The sequence below is a fragment of the Physella acuta genome, unplaced genomic scaffold (genome assembly GCF_028476545.2).
Source record: "Physella acuta isolate Inbredline_101_S28 unplaced genomic scaffold, ASM2847654v3 ptg000511l, whole genome shotgun sequence".
Classification (NCBI taxonomy): Eukaryota; Metazoa; Mollusca; class Gastropoda; family Physidae; genus Physella; species Physella acuta.
Window position 1 is genome coordinate 631,571 of NW_026732030.1, and position 21,519 is coordinate 653,089.

The 21,519-nt window shown below is 37.3% G+C and overlaps 1 protein-coding gene across 6 annotated transcripts in view; it reads left to right on the forward strand.

Annotated features, from left to right (window-relative positions):
- The window catches only part of LOC131944822 (leucine zipper putative tumor suppressor 2 homolog), a 90,746-nt gene that overhangs the window by 55,892 nt on the left and 13,335 nt on the right, over positions 1-21,519 (forward strand). For 2 of the 6 annotated variants that reach the window (XM_059305644.1, XM_059305643.1), the window contains one exon: positions 13,549-14,561. In XM_059305644.1, the coding sequence (XP_059161627.1) occupies positions 13,566-14,561 (996 nt within the window). In that variant the 5' untranslated portion in view covers positions 13,549-13,565. Of the gene's footprint in view, positions 1-12,330; positions 12,423-13,548; positions 14,562-19,566; positions 19,739-21,519 lie in introns of those variants that run through there. The other 4 variants (XM_059305647.1, XM_059305645.1, XM_059305648.1 and 1 more) reach the window with 4 other exon arrangements.

Below are 21,519 nucleotides of genomic sequence, written 5' to 3' on the forward strand. Positions count from 1 at the left end.
ATACAACTGATGTGGCACCTCTATTTAAATTTACTTATGAGCAAACTGCGTAGTGGTGGGGAAATTTTGACAAGGTCAAAAACGTCATCACGATGAAGTAGTAGTATTCTTACAGTTTGGACGATAGTGATTACGATTACAAATTATAAGAAACAGTTACAACCCCCCTCCCTATTTCTTTAATATGTATTTGTGTAATATATATATTTGTGTAATATCCTATATGTATGTTTAGAACAGTCATCTAAAAACTGACGCTATGTTCACTCTGAGTTGGTTATCTCCACAACCCCCCCCCCCCCAACACACACACACACCCCACCACCGCAATTGTGTAGAGCGACATTAATGTCACACCTAGGTATACACTGGGTTGGATAATTGACCTAAAGTGACCGGACAGTGGTGAATGAAGTTGAACCCCCCCCCCCCAACCCACCCCCAACTGATCTGTTAAGTACATGTAGAAAAACGCGTAATGATGTACCAAAGTAATATGCCGCCAGAAAATCAGCTTTTTAAACGTAAAACTCTGAGAATACTGTTTTTGCAATTACCAGTAAATAGGTGTGTGAACAATACAGTGATCTAACCCATACCTATCACTAAGTTAAAAAATGATCTTTCAAGAACACAAAGAAGCAGTAGTTAATTAAAAATATATGATCTGAACTAAAAGACAAATGTTTAGTTAAATGTAGGCTGTTATTCCGAGCGTTTTTTTTATTATATTGAAAAGTGTGGTTTTATACCAACTCTGATTTTAAAAACTTTCATTTTGCTGTAATACTTTAGCATTTATGATGACGATATATTAAATTCTGATTATAGACAAAAACATTTTGTAAACACGAATAGTGTTAAACAATTTCATTATATTCTAAAGTAACTATTTATTTGTTTTGACATTTATAATTAAATTTGTACATATTTATATTAAGAAAGTGATTATTTCCCCTATTTCACTTGTCTTAAATAATTTCTCAGGAATTATTATGTAAGAAATTTTTTTACAAGAATTACAAAACAGATTGTGATACGTTCATTGTTTTTGGTTGTAGTGTGTGTTTTTTTTTTTTTAGATTGATACAATTTTTGTTTGTCGGCCTACATTGTGTGTTTTTTCTTATTTACATCATAGCGAAGTAATGACATACAGCTAGTAATTATCTCTCTCTCTCTCTCTCTCTCTCTCTCTCTATATATATATATATATATATATATATATATATATATATATATATATATATATATATATATATATATATATATATATATATATATATATATATAATACACGTATATAGAACGTGTTAAAAATTCGGCGCCTTTTTTTGCTCTTTTCGCTCCCCCTACAACGAAAACCTGGATACGCCTCTGCTTTGCAGTCGCTCCCATGAATAAGTTCAAATAAACACCGTGCAGATATTTCTAGTAAATCGGGATTGTCAGAGTGCAGTGGTTTTTTGGTACTCGCCGATTAGCCATACCCGCATACACTTACGGTTTTAATCGCCCACAAATATTGTAACTCAACACACACCATTAACCCCAACATTAAACCTAACTGTTATCGAGCTTCTCTCTTTCATAATGTGAGGTGCGGTTAATCAATAAGGCGGTGGGAACCATGTCGTCCGAAATATTTGTTAACACCAAACCCCCTGTGGTCCACGTGTTACGTGAGCAAATATTTTACATAAGCTGTACAGTATGAGCAAATATTCTACATACGCTGTACAGTATGAGCAAATATTCTACATACGCCTTACTATATGAGCAAATATTCTACATACACCGTATTGAATGAGCAAATATTCTACATACACCGTATTGAATGAGCAAATATTCTACATTCGCCATACCGTATGAGCAAATATTCTACATACACCTTACTGTATGAGCAAATATTCTACATTCGCCATACCGTATGAGCAAATATTCTACATACGCCGTACCGTATGAGCAAATATTCTACATACGCCGTACAGTATGAGCAAATATTCTACATTCGCCATACCGTATAAGCAAATATTCTACATACGCCGTACCGTAGAAGCAAAAATTCTACATACGCCATACCGTGTGAGCAAAAATTCTACATTCGCCATACCGTATGAGCAAATATTCTACATACGCTGTACCGTATAAGCAAAAATTCTACATACGCCGTACCGTATGAGTAAAAATTCTACATACGCCGTACCGTATGAGTAAAAATTCTACATACGCCGTACCGTATAAGCAAAAATTCTACATACGCCGTACAGTATGAGCAAAAATTCTACATACGCCGTACAGTATGAGCAAATATTCTACATACGCTGTACCGTATAAGCAAATATTCTACATACGCCGTACCGTAGAAGCAAAAATTCTACATACGCCGTACCGTAGAAGCAAAAATTCTACATACGCCATACCGTGTGAGCAAAAATTCTACATTCGCCATACCGTATGAGCAAATATTCTACATACGCTGTACCGTATAAGCAAAAATTCTACATACGCCGTACCGTATGAGTAAAAATTCTACATACGCCGTACCGTATGAGTAAATATTCTACATTCGCCATACCGTATGAGCAAATATTCTACATACGCTGTACCGTATGAGCAAATATTCTACATACGCTGTACCGTGTGAGCAAAAATTCTACATACACCGTACAGTATGAGCAAATATTCTACATACGCCGTACAGTATGAGCAAATATTCTACATACGCCATACAGTATGAGCAAATAATCTACATACGCCATACCGTATGAGCAAATATTCCCCATACGCCGTACCATATGAGCAAATATTCTACATACGCCGTACCGTATGAGCAAATATTCCCCATACGCTGTACCGTATGAGCAAATATTCTACATTCGCCATACCGTATATGCAAATATTCTACATACGCCATACAGTATGAGCAAAAATTCCACATACGCTGTACCGTATAAGCAAATATTCCACATACGCCGTACAGTTTGAGCAAATATTCTACATACGCCATACAATATGAGCAAAAATTCCACATACGCCGTACCGTTGTTTTTATGGTGGAGAGATCAGACGCTCCTCCAGTTTTATGGCTTTGGATTGGTGTCAACAATGTGTGGCCGACATTCCTTGTACCTTCCTGACCTGGCGTCCTATGTTCCCTCACAAGTGGCAATCAGTTCCATCTGTGTTCCCAATCTGATCGGGAACTCAAGTTGTCAGCAAAAGGAAGGGGTTCCAATCAGGCACGCTGGGGGGTAGGATTAGATTGGAGGGGGTGCGTGGGGGTCTTTACATTATTTACAAGGATTGATCTCTCCAGTACTCCGGACTTTGCACATTTTTTAAATGAGCTTTTTAATGACTTTTTTTATATGTGTGTTATCTTTGGGCCTCTATAATTGTGGTAATTGTGTTTGCGTCCCCTCTTATCAGTGTCATTCAGATTTCAGTTCAGCCAGCAATTACCTCCCCTCCATCAATCTGCTTTTCTTCCCTCCCTTCCCCTATTGTTTTGCGAATTAAAATACTATTTATAGTCACCGGTTTCTTTAGTCTCCTGACTCCTTTTCTATTTCTATTTTTAATCATATATAATCAGTATTTTTTTTACTGTAATGTTAAGTTTAACAAATATGTTTTGTCTAAAATGTAGTTTTAGAGCTAATGTGAATTTAGATAATTCTGAACAATGAATGGCATGTTCGAGGTCATCTGTTACTCTGTTTTAAGAACTACCTGCACATTTTTAAAATATCTACATCATTGAGACAGAAGTATGAAAACGTTTATATGAGCTTCAGCTTTCTAGCTGTCCTGTCCAAAGTTTCGGCCTAAAGTCTCCGTCAGCACTAAACATGACATCGATGTTGGCATTATCAGCGTTACCCAATTTGGCACGTCGACCTGTTATTGTATGTACTCTGCTTTTCACTTGGGTCTGCTTCTGGGTGGTGGGGGGGGGGGGGGTGATTGCTTAGGTTAATTAATTCTAGATAAGATTTCCGCAGATTGGACGGGTAGTGTTTCACTCGAGCTGACGTAACGGATAGCCTCTCGGGTAACGGAAACGGTTCGTGACGTCACCATCACGTGATCCACACGTGCTGGAAATCTGCAGCAGATAGGCGTATACGACATATAGGCATATAGATATCTGTGGGAAGAGGAGTTGATTGGGGGGGGGGGGGGGTGCAGGCACCTTGTGGGAGTTTTGTTGTTGTGATCCTGTTCTCTATTGTTTACGTTAGGGTATTTGTAAGGGTGACGAACGGTGTAGGACTTGGGTGGTGAACTGGGCAAACGTTATATACTTTGTGATGATAAACTGGGCAAATATTTAAGAGTTATAAAGACACTGGACAATGTTACATGTTACTAGCTAGCTAGACACAGGTGGTCATGTTTCTTGCTAGCGAGCCATCATATTTAAGGGTTAGAGTTTAAAATATTGCCGTATAAAACAGCCCCATCACGTCATATTTAACACCTGTGCATTTTACACTAAGGCGGTGATACAAATCCAGACGAATAGTTTCCCTTGCGTGTCTGGGTGTTAAATAACCTGCCCTATTGTATCTCCATTGCCAGCATAGCTAGACGTGTGTCAGGTTGTTGACTTGAATTTGTCTCTCAATTTTATGGAAAGGGGGGGGGGGGTGCCATGGATGGGGAGGATGGTCATAGACTGCCTGGCCAAGTGTGGCCAATACGTCCACAGAAACCTGGCCATAATTTCGCCTTGGACAACCCGGAAACAGTTGGACTGAAAAGGCCATTGTTAGTCCTATAGTAGTCAGTCCAATTCTAACCTCTGATTCTAGAAGTATTTTAACACGTGTCCTAATTCCTGCTATGTTTGTGTGTTCCCCGTCGTTTTAAACTTGCAGCCAAATAAACCCGTGATGTAGGTTAACGATGGTGCCTTAAATACAGGTAAGTCAGCTGATCCAGCCAATGAAATAGATTACAGTAAGGCAATCAATAAATACACCCCCCCACACACACACATACACCCCACACACACACTCACACACATATATACACGCACCTCGGTGTACCTTATACTTAAGTTACCATATTCTATGCTACTATGTTCCTTAACATTTTCTACCACCCAAAACTTTGAATGATAGAATCTCATCATGTACCTGAAAATGTCTGAAGTCTGATACCTGTATCAAGGAGGATGTGTAATAAATTCATTAAGCATAACATCTCTGTTATTAAAATCTCTTAAGCCTGACAACTATGTTATAAATTCCTAAAGCCTGACATATCTGTTATATAAATTCCTTAAGCCTGACATATCTGTTATATAAATTCCTTAAGCCTGGCATATCTGTTGTAAAAATTCCTTAAGCCTGACATATCTGTTATATGAATTCCTTAAGCCTGACATATCTGTTATATAAATTCCTTAAGCCTGGCATATCTGTTATATAAATTCCTTAAGCCTGACATATCTGTTATATAAATCCCTTAAGCCTGACATATCTGTTATATATAAATTCCTTAAGCCTGACATCTGTTATATATAAATTCCCATATCGCCTGCACGCAGCGTCTCACGTCTGTCACGTGACTCAAGTTACTCAGTGTCTATTGATTGACGGGGGAATTTCTCGCCTGGTTAATTTTAACCACAGGGGAAATTTTTACCGGGATTTTCATCAATGTGTGAGTGTATTGAGGTACATCAAATGGTGGTTTCATCTTGTGTGACAAACCTGTTACTTTCACTATACCACAAGCCGCTGGCTATGTAACGTCTTCAGGTGAGTCCGTGTATATACCATGTATGAAGGTGGGGAGGTAAAAATAAAGATTCGTTGTTTTGTTTTAATTGTTTGAGCTAAATAATAAATGTGCACAATCTAAATTTTTGTTAGCGTACATGTAACTACTTAATATTTTTTTTTAAAATGAATTGATCGAAATGTATTTCGATACCTTGATTAATTAAGTATTCAGCCAATTGGCAATATATACATGAGAATGTGATTTACCTTTATTGGCCTGAATAGGACACCTGGTGCAGTGCAATGAATGGGACGTGAAGAATGTAAAGATTGGGTTTTATCGTGGTGGTGGTGGTGTCTGTGTGGTTTCTTTGGTGGGGGGGGGGGGGATGATTCACGTGTCGGATAAACAGCCCAACTTGAACAATTGAAGACACAGATCCCTGGCAGTTATAAGAACTTACAGACCTGTCACAGAGTAGGGTTTTGATTTGATTTGAGTGTGAACAAATATTACAAAAACGAAAAAAATAGTAAACTTATGTATATAAAATTTAAACTGTGTACAAATCTTTGGTTAAAAGAATTATTTAGTGATACAATATTTATTTGGATAAGAGAACTATACAGTAATACGATATTAACTGACATTAATAAACGTTTCATACATAAAAAGGATGCCTAATTGTTTGATTAAGTTGTTATTACCATAATTTAGCCATGGCACTTAAGTACTAATTGAAAAACCCTTGTGAAATTACTAACAACAATAATTGGCAGAACTTGTAAAAATTTATGAAATCATTACTAAAGTACCCCGGTAATTATCTTTCGAATTGTTTAACAGTCAATTAAGTTTGATAGCTGCAACTTGGCATTTTATGGTTGTTAAGTGCTGTTGTTTTATAACCTTCTCTCAAACCTGAACTTAATATAAGAAACTGTAAGCACTTAACCGTAGAAAAATGTGAGCAGTTTTGTTGGATGCAGCTATAGTAGGCACATTCCACAGAGTTGTCTAATTTTTCCCATTGATGTGTCACCCCGTCCCATCCCTACGCCTCACAACTTACCCTCCATCCCTACCTGCACATTAGCGCTGTAAACACAAACATTATTGCAGGTATTCCTGGTTTTACAACTCTGGTTTAATATTTTTTTAAATATGGAACGAACGAATTTTTTGTCTTTGTTGTTGCTTGTAAGCCAAGCAAATATCCCCTAGTTTTATGGCCCATCATAAGATTGGAGCCATTTTTTCAGGAGTTAATCACGTGATATTTCGGGCTCGTGTAATTGGTGTGCGTGATTTGTACCTCCTACTGGACGGTGCTAACAGGGTTAACGTCCAGGCCGTCGGTTCAATTCTTCTGATGCACCGTCCACGCCCCCGCTACTACGCGCAGTTGCCTCCCCTGGCGCTGTTTCCGTATTCCGTGCGAGTTGCTTTCCTTGACGTGGTTATTGTCCCTGGGACCGCTTGTGTCCCCTGATATAAGGAAATCAAATTAGCGCCGACGTGCCATTTCTTAGCGGCTATTGGCAGGGCTTTGTGTGGACTAGGATGTACAGATGGAAGGGTGATGTTTTATTGTTGTTTCTTCAGTTTTCGTATTTTTTGTATACATTACGTAAATAGACTCGCGTTAATAGAGTTGTATATAGGTACATAAATTAGCATACACAAATGTGAAAAATCATCATAAACAATATGAAAATGAAAACATAAGAACTGTTAAAAGTACCAGTATAATATTCGAGTACTGGGGTGCGTTTTGATGAAAAACAAAACTTCCACACGGGTATACTATTCCAAATCGTGAATTTTAAAAAAATTAAGTTTTGAAATTTAGGATTAAAAATTCTATGAAGTTTTTTACCGTTCAGGGTAAATACATCCATTAAATACATCACCATGTGATTTAAATTATAGTACTAAAATAGTCCGTGATGACCTGTGTGCTGGTCTGTTTTCGAATTTGAAATGATCGACTCATTAATAAAAGATGGCTTTTGTTCATTTAGGAACATATCATACCATCTCTTACTAACAGTTAGTATGGCTTTCGTTGATGGGTGAACTTTATTAGATTACTTCAAAGTAAATACGATTTTTCTCGGTCTGGCCATGAAACGAACTAGAAATGACACAACAGCGCCAGCCGTAGTTTGGTGTGAGGTCATCGTGACATTCATTGATTCACGTCTCTGGCCATCACGAGCCAGACAAAGCCCTGTCTTGTTTTTTGTTTTTTGTGTGTGGTGCCTCCTTTGGCGCGCGTGAGCTGTTAAAATTGGGTTTCTTTTTTTTTTTTAAATTATGGTCGTTATGAATCATTCATTGGGCTGGCTTTGTCCTTCATGTGTGTTGTTGTGAGTCGACGGTTTGGGGCGTCCTAAACTTTTAGTGTTATAAATACATAAACAGATATATATATATATATATATATATATATATATATATATATATATATATATATATATATATATATATATATATATATATATATATATATATATATATATGCGTGTGAGTGTATGTATGTATATATATGTATGTATATGTCGAGGTTACAGAAACAATTCTTAACTTGCCCCATTGACCGTCAGGTTCGAAAGGGAACTTTTCTACTTACTATGTATGAATGTATTTCTGTACGAGTGTATGTATGTGTTTATGTTGTGAAATTGTGATGTATCATGTCTTGCATAAGTTGTAAACTTAACCACACATGACGCCAACTGTGCTCACACTTAAGTCACGGGCTGATAACGCTTGACCCGGCAGTGTCTTGTTTTATCAACTATGGCCAAGATTTTTTTTTTTTTTGAAGTCCAGTGCTCTTCTAGACAACTTTTTTTTTATCTTAACCACTGAGAAATCTGATCTTGTTTGTCACGTGATTAGATGAGAGTTATCTCCCCGTGTCGTTTTAGAGGTTGTTGGTTTTTTTAGTCAAATTTTGTATTTTTCTTGCTTTGAATCAAGACCTAGATTCCTTATTTTGATCTTTTATACAATTATACTCTTACACATATATATATATATATATATATATATATATATATATATATATATATATATATATATATATATATATATATATATATATATATATATATATGGCCATCTAATGTAATATCCTACCTGAGTTAAGAAAAGATTACATTAAGGTTTACAGAGCCACAGGCTGCGCGTGATGATAGTACCTGAGCTCCGCACCTGAGTTTACCTGGGGGTTTGTCTGGCACCTCCGCAGGTAGCAACATTTCAACAACACGCCGCCTGGTACCAGGTCAGTTGGAGCCACCTGGACAACACACCAGGACCAGACTTGCAGCAATCGCCTGCCAGATTCTGGGAGTGCTAGTCTTTCATTTGTTTTTCACAAGCCACTCACTTTGTTCAGTTTATATTTACTTTGTAAAAAAAAAACATTACTTATGTAATAACGAGCCGTAATAACCACCTTGCTTCTAGCAATGTCAAATCGGCATACTGCTGTGATAGCTCTACATCAAGTAACGATAACTGTGCATCATGTGAAAACTACATCAAGTAACGATAACTGTGCATCATGTGAAGATAAATACATCAAGTAACGATAACTGTGCACCATGTGAAGATAAATACATCAAGTAACGATAACTGTGCACCATGTGAAAACTACATCAAGTAACGATAACTGTGCATCATGTTGAGCTAACTACATCAAGTAACGATAACTCGACTCTGTATGACGATCATCGTGTACTCATAACTCTTCATCATATAAATATAGATCAAGACATCATCGCCGATATCAAATCTATTATCACTGGTTCAAGTTACGGTTGTGTTTGCTCGCAAAGTAACGAATCAACTACTCTAATTTTTTAGATCTTGGTATAAAAAAAATATGTAAGTGTTGTGTGAAGGGGGAGGGGGATAGGGTGTTTGGTTTACTATTTAAACTTGAAATATACGCAAGAATTTGTCTGCGACTTGTATTGAGGACTAAAAACTGGTATCCCTGGATTCCTGTGCTGTAAAAATGTTTGGGTGAAGCGAGCCAACCAACATTGCTTAATGTAACCTGAACTTCACCAACTTGTTCCATGTAGCCCAGCCACGAATACTTTCTGCTGGTGTGGGTTTTACGTCAAGTCTGGGACATTAAAGGTGTGGATTGGTGGGGGGGGGGGGGTGTATTAATTTGGTACTAGTCTATAGGCCAGGGCCTCCTTTTTGTACAACTTGTCTAGCATTTACGATACTTAAACTTTAAACTTAAGAGTAAGTATCGTTTAAGGCAATCACTCACACAACTGGTAGTATTAAAAGGCGTACTTGTTTAATCGGTATGTCAACTTCATTTCCTATTGGTGTAGTTGGTTAGCCTTAGTGTGAGGTATATCGGCGTGTGGGGGGGGGGGGTACCCTTCAGCAGCATAAAATAGTTTTAGTGAGGGTGTAGTTGGTTATCTGTGTGGTATATGGGCGTGTAGTTGGTTAAGTGTATGGTATATTAGTGTGTAGTTGGTTAAGTGTGTGGTATATGGGCGTTTAGTTGATTATGTGTGTGGTATATGGGCGTTTAGTTGGTTAAGTGTGTGGTATATTGTCGTGTAGTTGGTTAAGTGTGTGGTATATGGGCGTTTAGTTGACTATGTGTGTGGTATATTGTCGTGTAGTTGGTTAAGTGTGCGGTATATTGTCGTGTAGTTGGTTAGGTGTGTGGTATATTGGTGTGTGGGGAGAGATGGGTACCTATCAGCAGCATGTAACGCGTCAACTTTTGTCTCATGCGCCGCCTATCTAGTTCCTAGCACATTTCCATTTCACACATCAAAGGCATTTATCTTCTTTTTGCCACTTGAAGTTCACATTTTATAGCTTTTTAAAAAATATCAACTTTCTTTAAAGATTCCAACTTTATTTTCTGAATGCATTCGTAATTTTTATTTAATTTTTTAATAGAACTGTATTATAATTCTGTAATAGTTATTTTGAACTTGATACTTGAAATGTTGAAGTGTTTGAGCTTGAATTAATTGCTTCTTAATAGTATAACGAGGTGGCTTAGTTTTTTTATAATTTTTTTAATGGAAAATTTAATCAGCAACATGTAAATAATCAGCCAATTAATTACTTAATTAAATCCAGATTTTTTTCTCTTAACAGTCTAAGCGTTATCTCCCTTCATTAATTGTCTCCCTTGCCCACGTATAAGATTCGTTCCGTTTAATTGGCTGTGGAAGTTACATAAAGTTTCCAGCGTGTTGAAATTTGTCAAGCAATGCTGGTTTTATTTATACATCTTTATTTATAATATGTTGAATAATGTACTTTAATAAAACAGTTAAATCTGTTTATTAAAAATGTATTCTCCCGTTGTTTCCATTACTATTAAAAAAGGGTAGATCTATATCTTCCACAAAGGTAGAACACAGTTATTATGTCTTTCTTCTATAATTTTAGAAGAAAAAAAAATTGTAATAAAAATAACTGAAACGCCGAACATATCTTTTATGTAGTAATTTTTTTTTAAAATACGATTTGATATTATATATATATATATATATATATATATATATATATATATATATATATATATATATATATATATATATATATATATATATATATATATTAAAAAACACGGAACTAATTAATTCGCTACTTCATAAATCGAACATCTCGATTTCCTTGACATATATGATGATATATATAGTTATTATAGTACGATTTGCTTGCACGGCAACGATGTGTTTAATAGGGGAAGTCACCCATACATTTTTATTTTTATTATTATGACAAGATTCGTCTCCCTTGTTTCATTCCCTCTGTAATTGACTTGGATTTTGTCAATTGTTTGAGCTCCCCGCACGCATACTAGAAAACGAATAGCTGGTAACCTTATCTTACAGATCTAGCAGTAGCTTAACATTATGATTATATCATTTTTAGCCAAAAACTTGAATTTTTAAGACATGTAAAGAATATAAAAAACTAATGCATGCAATAAAATGTTACATAATTTTTAAATTCTATGACGTTTTTTTTTAATGACACAATATCAATGCCATCTCAACTGTAGGTGCAGTTTAAATATTCACTTGATCTACCTGGTTTCTGTAAATCTGTTTCATCGCTTGCTTGCTCCCTTACTCTCTTGTCACGTTCTTTTTCTCTTCCAATAAATCATTTCAACAAACAAAACAAAAAACTGGTAGATTTTAAAAAATGTGAGTTTAAAATATGAGGGAAAAAGAAAATCTCCTCCTTACCTACTTTCCCATGGTGTTCCTCCCCATCTCCTACCCTCCCCAGCCCCCCCACTTACCTGGCTTAATGTTGACTGTGAGAGACTAGTGCATGCATCTTCTGCTGCACAAGCTCATATTTGCAGTCTCTGGCTGCTTGCTGTGTAGATAGATGTTCAACAGTTCACATTCTCTAGCTGTTTAGTGCGATGTCTTGGTATGCACATTGTGTTGTTTACACAGTGGGGTTATATTCCTTTGCATCACATTATATTTAAACTGCTGTGATGAAGAAAATCTTCATAATTGATAGTGTACATAAGTTTGACATTATCTACTTATACTAACTGTGGACATTATTTACTTATACTAATTGTGTTGGAAGTTTTTAAAATAAGTTTTATACTTTGAGTCTGGTATATTCTAAACTTTAAAATGGTAAGTTGGGATTTTGATACTTTTTCTGAATTTTTCTTGTTTCACTTTACAGCAAATTTAAAGGTAAAAAACAAAAATGTATAGCAGATTTAAGTTAATGCAAAGTAATTTTGATTTGTTAAAATAACAGCATCTATCTCAACTCTACTTTAATGTTTAAGCTAATATTTATAGTTTTTTTTTTTTTTAAATAGCTTGGAGTAATTTAGTTTTACTGAAAAAAATGTTCCAAAATTGCTCAAGAATTTGAACTTGGAATATAAGTTTTAAGAATAAAATAATTAATAGTTATTTGGAGTATTTAAAAAAAAAAAGGTTATTCAAAACATTAATTTCAGAAATATGTGGGGCCTAACTCCCATTTAATTTTCTATAATCCTTTTCGTTGCATTTTATTTAACTCCTGGCTGATCATTCTAGTTGCCATTAAGTTAAAAGCAGCATAATTGTAACAGGTGTAAAATGCATTTGCTTTCAAATGCTGCACAACTAATTGGGTGGTTAAAAAATACCTGTGGAATTTTTTCTTATTCTTCACTGGTGTTTCTTCTGGATTGTGACCAACGCATTTCCATTAGAACTCTATTTATAGTGCCTCCTCGTGTCATCTTGTCTTTGCTTGTACAAGAGCTGTTTGAGAAATTTCAGCCTTTTCTTTGAAGATTTGCCCTGCTTGTTTAAAGTTTGTTTGCTTGAGTCATTCCCTGAGTGTTTGTGTTTTAGCTGTGTCCAGGCACTTAGAAAGTTATTGAAGGTTTTAATTGTTTCTACTCTGATATCATTCAGAGAATCTTATAAGTAGTTTCTGTATTTAAATGGCTCCTGTCTTTAAAGTATGTTGATTGTTTGCTGTTGTGTTATATATTTTCTGATTTCACATTCTTGTCATTCTTGAACTAAACTGGTGTATTTTTTGGTTAACAATGTAACTGTTTAGACCTCTATAGCTCATGCTAAATAGAAAACTACATGATTCAAAAATTGATTGTTTATATTTTATATTTTGTGATTAAATTAAATTTATTATTATAGGAAGCACAACATTTACAGTTTAATATGTAATTTTATAATGTTGATTTTTTTTTTTAATTCAAACTGAACTAATTTTTGAACAATTTTCTATTAGACTGCAGGCTTTAAGTCATGTCCCTTGTTGTGGAGGGAGGGATCAACCTTGCCATGGGAGAGACAGAAAGCCGTGAGGTCTACAGCCCAGCCTCCAGCTACTCCACCTTCTCACATGAGGTCAAGTACATCTTTGACCCTGAGGAGGACAGCCAAGACCAGTATGCAGATTACTCACACATAACACCTCGAGCCAAGCAGGGCTACCTCTCGTACACCCCTCGGACACTGAGCGCCACCTCTCCCATGTCAGGTAAAGAGAACCAGACCCCGCTAGCCATGAGAGAAGAGCAAGAACCACTGCAGGCAAACTCTAGAACAAACAGCGTCATTTCCTCTGGTTCACGGGACAGGGGACCCATCAGTCCTCGCATGGAGGAGGTTCTGTACTCCTCAACAAACTATGGCTACGGGCAGCGCAAGTCTGCCCCACACCCTGAGCACGCCCCCAGGGAGAAGGCCTACTTCAGCCCTGTCACAGAGGCCCCATCCTACCCATATGCTAAACAGGCGTATCCAGGTTGGAAAAACAACAGCAACAAAATAAACAGCCACAACAACAACAATAACAAAGTGAACAACAACAATCTGCCACAGTACCAGCAAGGCATGCACCAGAAGAACTCAAACTACCACCAGGAACAGAGCAAGCAGAACTGGTCTGGCGGAGCAGCGCCTGTCAACACCTTCCAGACACACCACCCATTAAACAACCTCCACAGCAACTACCACTACCATCAGCCTCACCCTCACAACCAGCCTAACCACGAGCCACCGTACCCGCTCCCGCCCCGGTACAACCACCAGCACCACATGAGGAGAAAAACATGGTCGCCCCCCACCCTGAAGATGAGCCTGCTCAATGCTGGTTCTCAGGGCTCACGGGTCTGCTACAGCAACGACTCCATAGACTTTACTGAGGAACCTGGTGTAGAACGCAAGAGCCAGAGTTTTTCAGAGGACCTGGATGTAACGCCACCCAAACTGGCGCCAATCAGCGGAGTACTAGCCCAGGTATGTACTCATTCATGACTTTCTTACATCTCCTACATTTCAAATTTTGTTTAGCAGCTTTTAGATTAACAAACTGCTTTTGGTTATTGAATGAACTCATCTTCTGTGCATGAAATATTGTGTACTGCTTAGCCAGTCACCTTTGGGGTCACATGGTAAAACTGTAAGGAGATTAAAGTTAAGGAACAACAAGCCATTCTAACTGTAGCGGCTCCAACACCATTATATAACAAACATCTATGTTGAATGTAAAACAATAATAGCTCATTAATAAAATATAACAAAACTCATTATTTCCTGTGTTATTAAAGAAAGAAAATGTGTTTCCCAGGTAAAATAGTGCTTTTACTTTGTAGCAAACCTTAATACTATCACTTAAGTTTGTTGAAAATATTACCAGATAACGTTAGAAAAAAATCTTACCAACAGAACAAACTTAATTCCGTTTTTCAAATATATTTTGTTCAATATGATAGACAGCTAGGGCTTAGTGTGTTGCACTAGTTTTGATGTATAGAAAAAAATGTTTCTCTATGGAAAAGTTTTGCCAGCCTAGGCATTAAAAATCCTGCCAGATGTAACATGTTTGTACATGCTTGCCCGAGCTTTCATTTTTTAGCATTCATGTGATCATTATTGCTTATACAAAGGAAATTTCAATTTTTAACATTAAAGCCAACTAAAGCTGCTGTTCTGTAGTTTAAAGGATGCACATTATTTTTGTTAGCTACATTGTGAATAAAAAGATTTCTCTTTAAATTTTTGCAAAAATCTATAATAATTTGTATCCTCTAGTTTAAATTAAATGATTTTCTTTCAGTAAACTAATTATAAACAATTACTTACTCCAATCTATATTTTTAACGTGCTGATTAATCTTGTCGGTCAATTATTATGGTACAATTAACTGGCCTGTTAATGTTAAAATTAATTACACGTAGTAATTATTGTAGCAGACAAAAGTTAAGACAGCCAGACAAGGTAGACAGACGTGCACAAACTCTCTCTAGAATTACGTGTCTCTAGCTTGCAGACAACCAGGCAATCAATCAGTGGGGGTTGCCTTTTTTACTCTCGGAAAAACCTGGCATAGGTAAAGGCACGTTTCTAATGATGAAATGGGAAATGACTTACGCCAAGGGGGGTAATGAGGCGCTTTTTCAAGACCATCTTGTTGATATGTAAAGACTAATGTTATTTTAGTTTCTTCGTGACTGAATTTTGTTGGCATACGTTTGCTTGAATGGGCAGACGCAGTGACGTGGCAAGATATGAACTTTGCTTTGGCTAGATGAATGAGATTGAGAAGGCTCTCTCTAATATAACCTGTTCAAGTATCTAACGCTAAACCAAATCCAACTCCAACATTTTGTTTTGCTTCTTAGTTTTTACTTCTGCAGTAAATGTATCGAGCATCATATTAAAAAAGAAGGCTCCCAGTGATGTTTTAATGCTGGATAAATATAATTATGTGTTAATAAGGGAATGCCTATTTTCCTTACCCAATACATTTTCAAATAAAAACAAGTTTGTGTTGGAAATTTCGATAAAAAACAAGTCTCGTATTCCGGGTGGGTAGCTGGCTTTAGCTGAGTAGAGGTTGGGACATGCTACTGGACACATTATCTAACTTAATGCCGATGTCACATAAAGAGATGAACATTAGGCCCTAGGCCTATTATGTGCAGTACATATAAAACAAGTGTTACGTCAGTGATAAAAATAGCTACGACTATTTCCCGGGGGGACAACTGTGATGAGACTGGATGTAAGCTAGGCTACCCCCACTAGTGTAAATACTGTCACATCTCTTTGTGTTGAGTGCTGGTCTCATGTTTCACTCAGGCTTTAGTTCGAGTCTTAATCGTATTCGTGACTCTATGTGGTCAGTATTTTTTCTATATCAGTCAAGGTAAGGAAAGATTTGGATCCTCTTTCTTGATCAGCCCGTCGTCAGAAATTGTGTTAAGTTAAACAGAACTAGAGTCTATGTGCATTCTCTAGTCTCTAACTAACCTAGCATAGATCTGCTTTGTTACGAAGCTCAATAAAACTTCTCTAAAACCCTATAAGGCGGTATAAGCTCACGTGTACCGGGAGTCAAACTTATCTGTGTCCTCTGTCAGTATTTACACCTTTGTGGTTTATTCCTTAATATAACACTAACACTGTATTCAGCTGGTATAAACAACACTACAATCGTATACTTGTTGACATCATAAGATTGTAAACACACATAACAAATCAGGTGTTGACGTCATAAGATGTTTTTTTTTTGTTTAAACTTACCATCTGACATATTTGACACCATAAGCTGGTACAAACAACACTAGTCACATACATGTTAACATCATAAGATTGTAAACACGCATCACAAATCAGGTGTTGACTTCCTTAGAATTTTGGGGTTGTTTTTTTTTTGTTGTTGTTGTTGTTTTTTTTTTTTTTGTAAACTTACCATCTGACATATTTGACACCATAAGATGGTATAAATAACACTATAATCAGGTACGTGTTGACATCTTAGTAGTCGACTTAACATCTAAGTTGGGGGGGGGGGGGAACACTACACAACGGTCTACACTCAGACGGCCGACCCTCGCTGTGTCATGTCGTGGCTGAGACAAAAGTTTTTCATTAACCCCTGGCTATGTTGTCAAATCCCTCCCACCCCCTCTCTCCAGACGATTGTGAAATCCCCTCCCCCCTGAGGCTAGTATCAAATTTCCCCGACCCCCACCGAAGTGTCACATTTCCCCGATCCAATTGACCTTACGTAGACCAGTCACCACCGACCACTCTGGCCCACACTTCCGGTGCGCTGATCTCCCCCTGACGCCGTGTTCCCGTGGCTTTGTTTATCAAATAAACCACTTGCCAATGACACGATGTCATGTCATTTGCCTTCATTTCACACGACGTTTGGGGGGGGGGGGGGGCTTCTTGAATAATTAATTGAACGATCATCATGACTAACGCATCTCGCAATCAGTTTCTGACCCGCCTTTATTTCTAATTTATTTCTACGCTTTTTTTTTTGCTTTTAATTTTAACCTAATTGTTATATAGTCGATTGTCTAAAAGGGACTTACTAATATTTTAATTTTTTAATCTCCCATCAAGAAATGTTCATATTAAATAAATCCCATACTATAGCTATCAACGTCACTATAATAATCTACCAATAACATTAATTCTTTTTCAATTGGATACGTTGTTTTCTCTATTGTAGTTGTACTATGTTTACGACATATCCGTTTTAAGTAAATAATGTAAGACATTTTTTTTCTCATTGTAAATGTAAGTGTACCTATGTTATGAGCTGGTTCACACGCTAGCTACTCAATGTGTCCAGTGGCGTAGCGAGGTCGGGTGCAGAGTTTCTTCAAGGCATCTCTTCGGGGGGGGGGGGGGCGAAAGGAAACGAAATGAAATTTATATAATTTATATAAAAAATATATACTTTTAACAGTGTCCGACCCCAGAAGAAAGTCTACCGCCCCCCCCCCCCCCCCCGAAAATTTTAAGTGCCCCCCCCCCCCCCGGAGAAAAAAGTCTGGAAGAAACACTGGTCGGGTGTCACCCGGTGCGGCACTTAATGGTGTCACTCCCCAGAGGCGTAGCGACCCGGGGACAAACTTCGAATTTTCGATTTGCACACCCCCCCCCCAAACTTTCGATTTGCACCCCCCCCCTCAAACTTTCAATTTGTACCCTCCTCAAACTTTCGATTTGCACCACCCCCTCAAGTTTTTCTCTATATATTTTGCTATTTTTTTTGCCTTGGTGTCACCCGGTGCGATCCGCACACCCCCCCCCCCCCTCGCTACGCCTCTGAGTGCGTCTTTTCCTAGCGGAGTACGCTTGTCAACTACATCAAAGTTAAGTTAAATTAAACATTTTTATACAGGTGGCTTTTCCTTGTTAAAATCTAAAGAAGATGTCGAAGCACTTTGTAGCATAAGACAAAACATATTTAATTATGGTAATTTACGATTTTTTTAAAGAATCGTACAGATAAGGCGTATTTTTTTGTAATGACGTTCCATTTGTCATTATTTACGTTTTTAGAATGACTTGTCTCATGTCCGTATCATTGCACAAAAATCTGGCCACATTGGTAGGTGGGAGGCGGGAGAGTCAGCGGTATTTCATACTCCGTCATTTTCCCCCTCGACCGTACGAACTCGGCTTAGCCTCGAGGTATCATGACGTGTGGTTTCAGCGTTCCACTCGGTTAATGTCAGCTTTGGGAATTCCCGCAACATACGCAGTGGCTTTTGTTTACATTATGACGTAACGGTGCCTGGTGGACACCGAGTTTTGTTTGTGTGTATCCTTGCGCGGAATCAGAAAGTTGTTATCATTGTAATTAGCAGCTCGCACTGGGTTCACAGCCGTGGCGTTGGTGTGTGTTCGTGGGGGGGGGGGGGGGGGGGGGATCAACACAGTGAACGTGTCTTGCAGTTAAACTTTTTTAAAATTACACTAGTAGGCCTAGACATACTTCAAATTCTCACTTTAAAAGATCAATAATTTACTATTTATAGTTATAACCTAACGTATACGATTGGTAACATTAACCTGACATATGCTGTTTCAATCAAAATGTAATCACTTTTACATGTTTTAAACAATGCTGTTTTAATTCAAGGGGACTTACTCGTGTTGTTGCTTCCCCTTTGATCTTTCTAACCTCGTCTTTGATTAGCCTACATTTTTTTCCTGGGAATATTGTACTTTCTTTCTATTTTTTTAACCGAATCTCCCTAATTTTTCGCCCCTGGGGTGTGGGGTTCGTACCTTCTACTGCGGCACGCACTGTTGTCGGTTTGTATCGCAGTCACGCTAAGCTCGGTATTGTATTTAATCCCATTCGCCTTCCCGCGTTGGCGAAGGGTTAAAAATTGCGCCTGTTTCCAACAACCGAAGCGGGGCTGACGTCACTGCCCTCATGGCGTAGGATGAACATCTTCTCAGGGGCCGTAACCTCGTGTGGGTAACATGTGACAGGGGAGACAAGTCAACAGAAGTAACCTTGTCGTTGCATTCAGCGTGACTGATACAAGGCTACACAGGCTGATTCGAGTGGAGAGGTGGATATTTTCATAGGGCAATCACATTTTATTCGTGGCTCATGTAGGATAATCACATTTTATTCATGGCTCTTGTGTGAGGTGGATATTTTTATATGGCTATCACAATTTTTTTATTATATTCGTGGTTTTTTGTGAAAAGTGGATATTTTAATAAGATAATAACATATTATTCGTGGCTCATGTAGGATAATCACATTTTATTCGTGGCGCTTGTAAGAGGTGGATATTTTCATAGGGCAATTATATTTTTTATTTTCTTCGCGGTTTCTGTAAAAAGTGGATATTTTAATAGGTGGATATTTTCATATTTTTTTTATTGTATTCGTGTTTTTTGTGATAAGTGGATATTTTAATAAGGTGATCATATTTTATTCGTAGCTTTTGTGAAGTGAATATTTACTATTATATAATTATTTACATAGTCATAGTACTAGTATTAGTACAATCACAAGATAGAGAATATTTTATTTCCTGATATTTCTTGTTGTGAATGGTTGATATTGTGTTAGAACAGCTAGATTTGGATCTATGTCTTGTTCTCTGGTGCAGTATGTTGTATCACTTTATGTCTATCTAGAACAGCTAGATTTAGATCTATGTCTTATTCTCTAGTGCAGTATGTTGTATCAGTTCATGTCTTTCTGGGAGCTAATACAGTTTTCGCTTCTCGTCCTATGTGATTTATATTCACGATAAGCCTAGTTTTTTTAATCAGTCGTTTTTATAAACTTCGTTGAGTGATAACCATTGTATCGAGTGTCTCGAGCTGCAGGTGTCTAATTACAATAGCCTACATTAATTCCTTTTTGACATATTTTTATATTAAGTGTAGTTTTTAAACTCGTACAACAGGTTTGTGGGGTGTTTTTTTTTCTCCGCGTAAACATCTGTCATTTTGATTAGCTTACTAATGTCTTCTTCATTACTTTATAATGATCGCATACCTTGGTGTAATTAGTTACCTGCGCTGATGATGTGTTGAAATGTCAAGGTCGACCTTGTAGTAATACTCAGAGTCTAAGAGTTGAAAATGAACTAGCCGGTTAGCTGAGTGAACCAGCCGTTTTGTTGACAACGTGAATCTGCCCACATTGACTTGCCTTTAATTTTATGTCCACGGTTTTGTTTGTTTTCAGTTTTCATGTAGGAAATAAATAATGCGCTAGTTACTAAAGATGTGACATCGTGTTCTCGTGGATTTTAGTCGGTTGCTGGCTGCTTTTGTTAAAGCTGCTGTTTTATAGCAGGGGAATCCCTAGAACAAGTCAGAAATAAACACAACAGTTATATTACGTTCATGTTTGGTGAACATATCTTTAAGTACCAACCTTGATAACTGAACAGCTTATAATTCCTTTAAGTCAGGTGGGAGGTGGGAGGATTAAAATGTCAAATCACTCGTGTAGAAATCAAGCGTGGAAATATGACAAGGGTGGGGACCGCTTTGTTTTATCTTACCCTGATAGTCTATCTGTTACTGGTTGATTTGTTCTAGATTGTGTATCATACAGTAAATTGTCTTGTTAGATACAGATTGTGTATCATACAGTAGATTATCTTGTTAGATACAGTCTGCGTGAATTAAATGGACCAAACAGCGGGCTCTTGGAATGGAGCTTTGTGTACTTGTGTCAAGACCACTTCTGCTAGTGTGGTCAATGTTGTAGCTCTCAGTTGTCAGGATTTTGTCATAGGCCAGGTTTTGTCTTGTTAGGACAATTACTGTCAAAAATTTATAGGAGTTTTTTGTGTTGTGGCAAATGTCCTAAGTCCGGATTTGGTGTGTGTAATACAGATATTAGGTCAGGATTGTGTTGTGTGTAGTACATTTAGTGTAATAGGTCGTGTTTTGTTGTGTG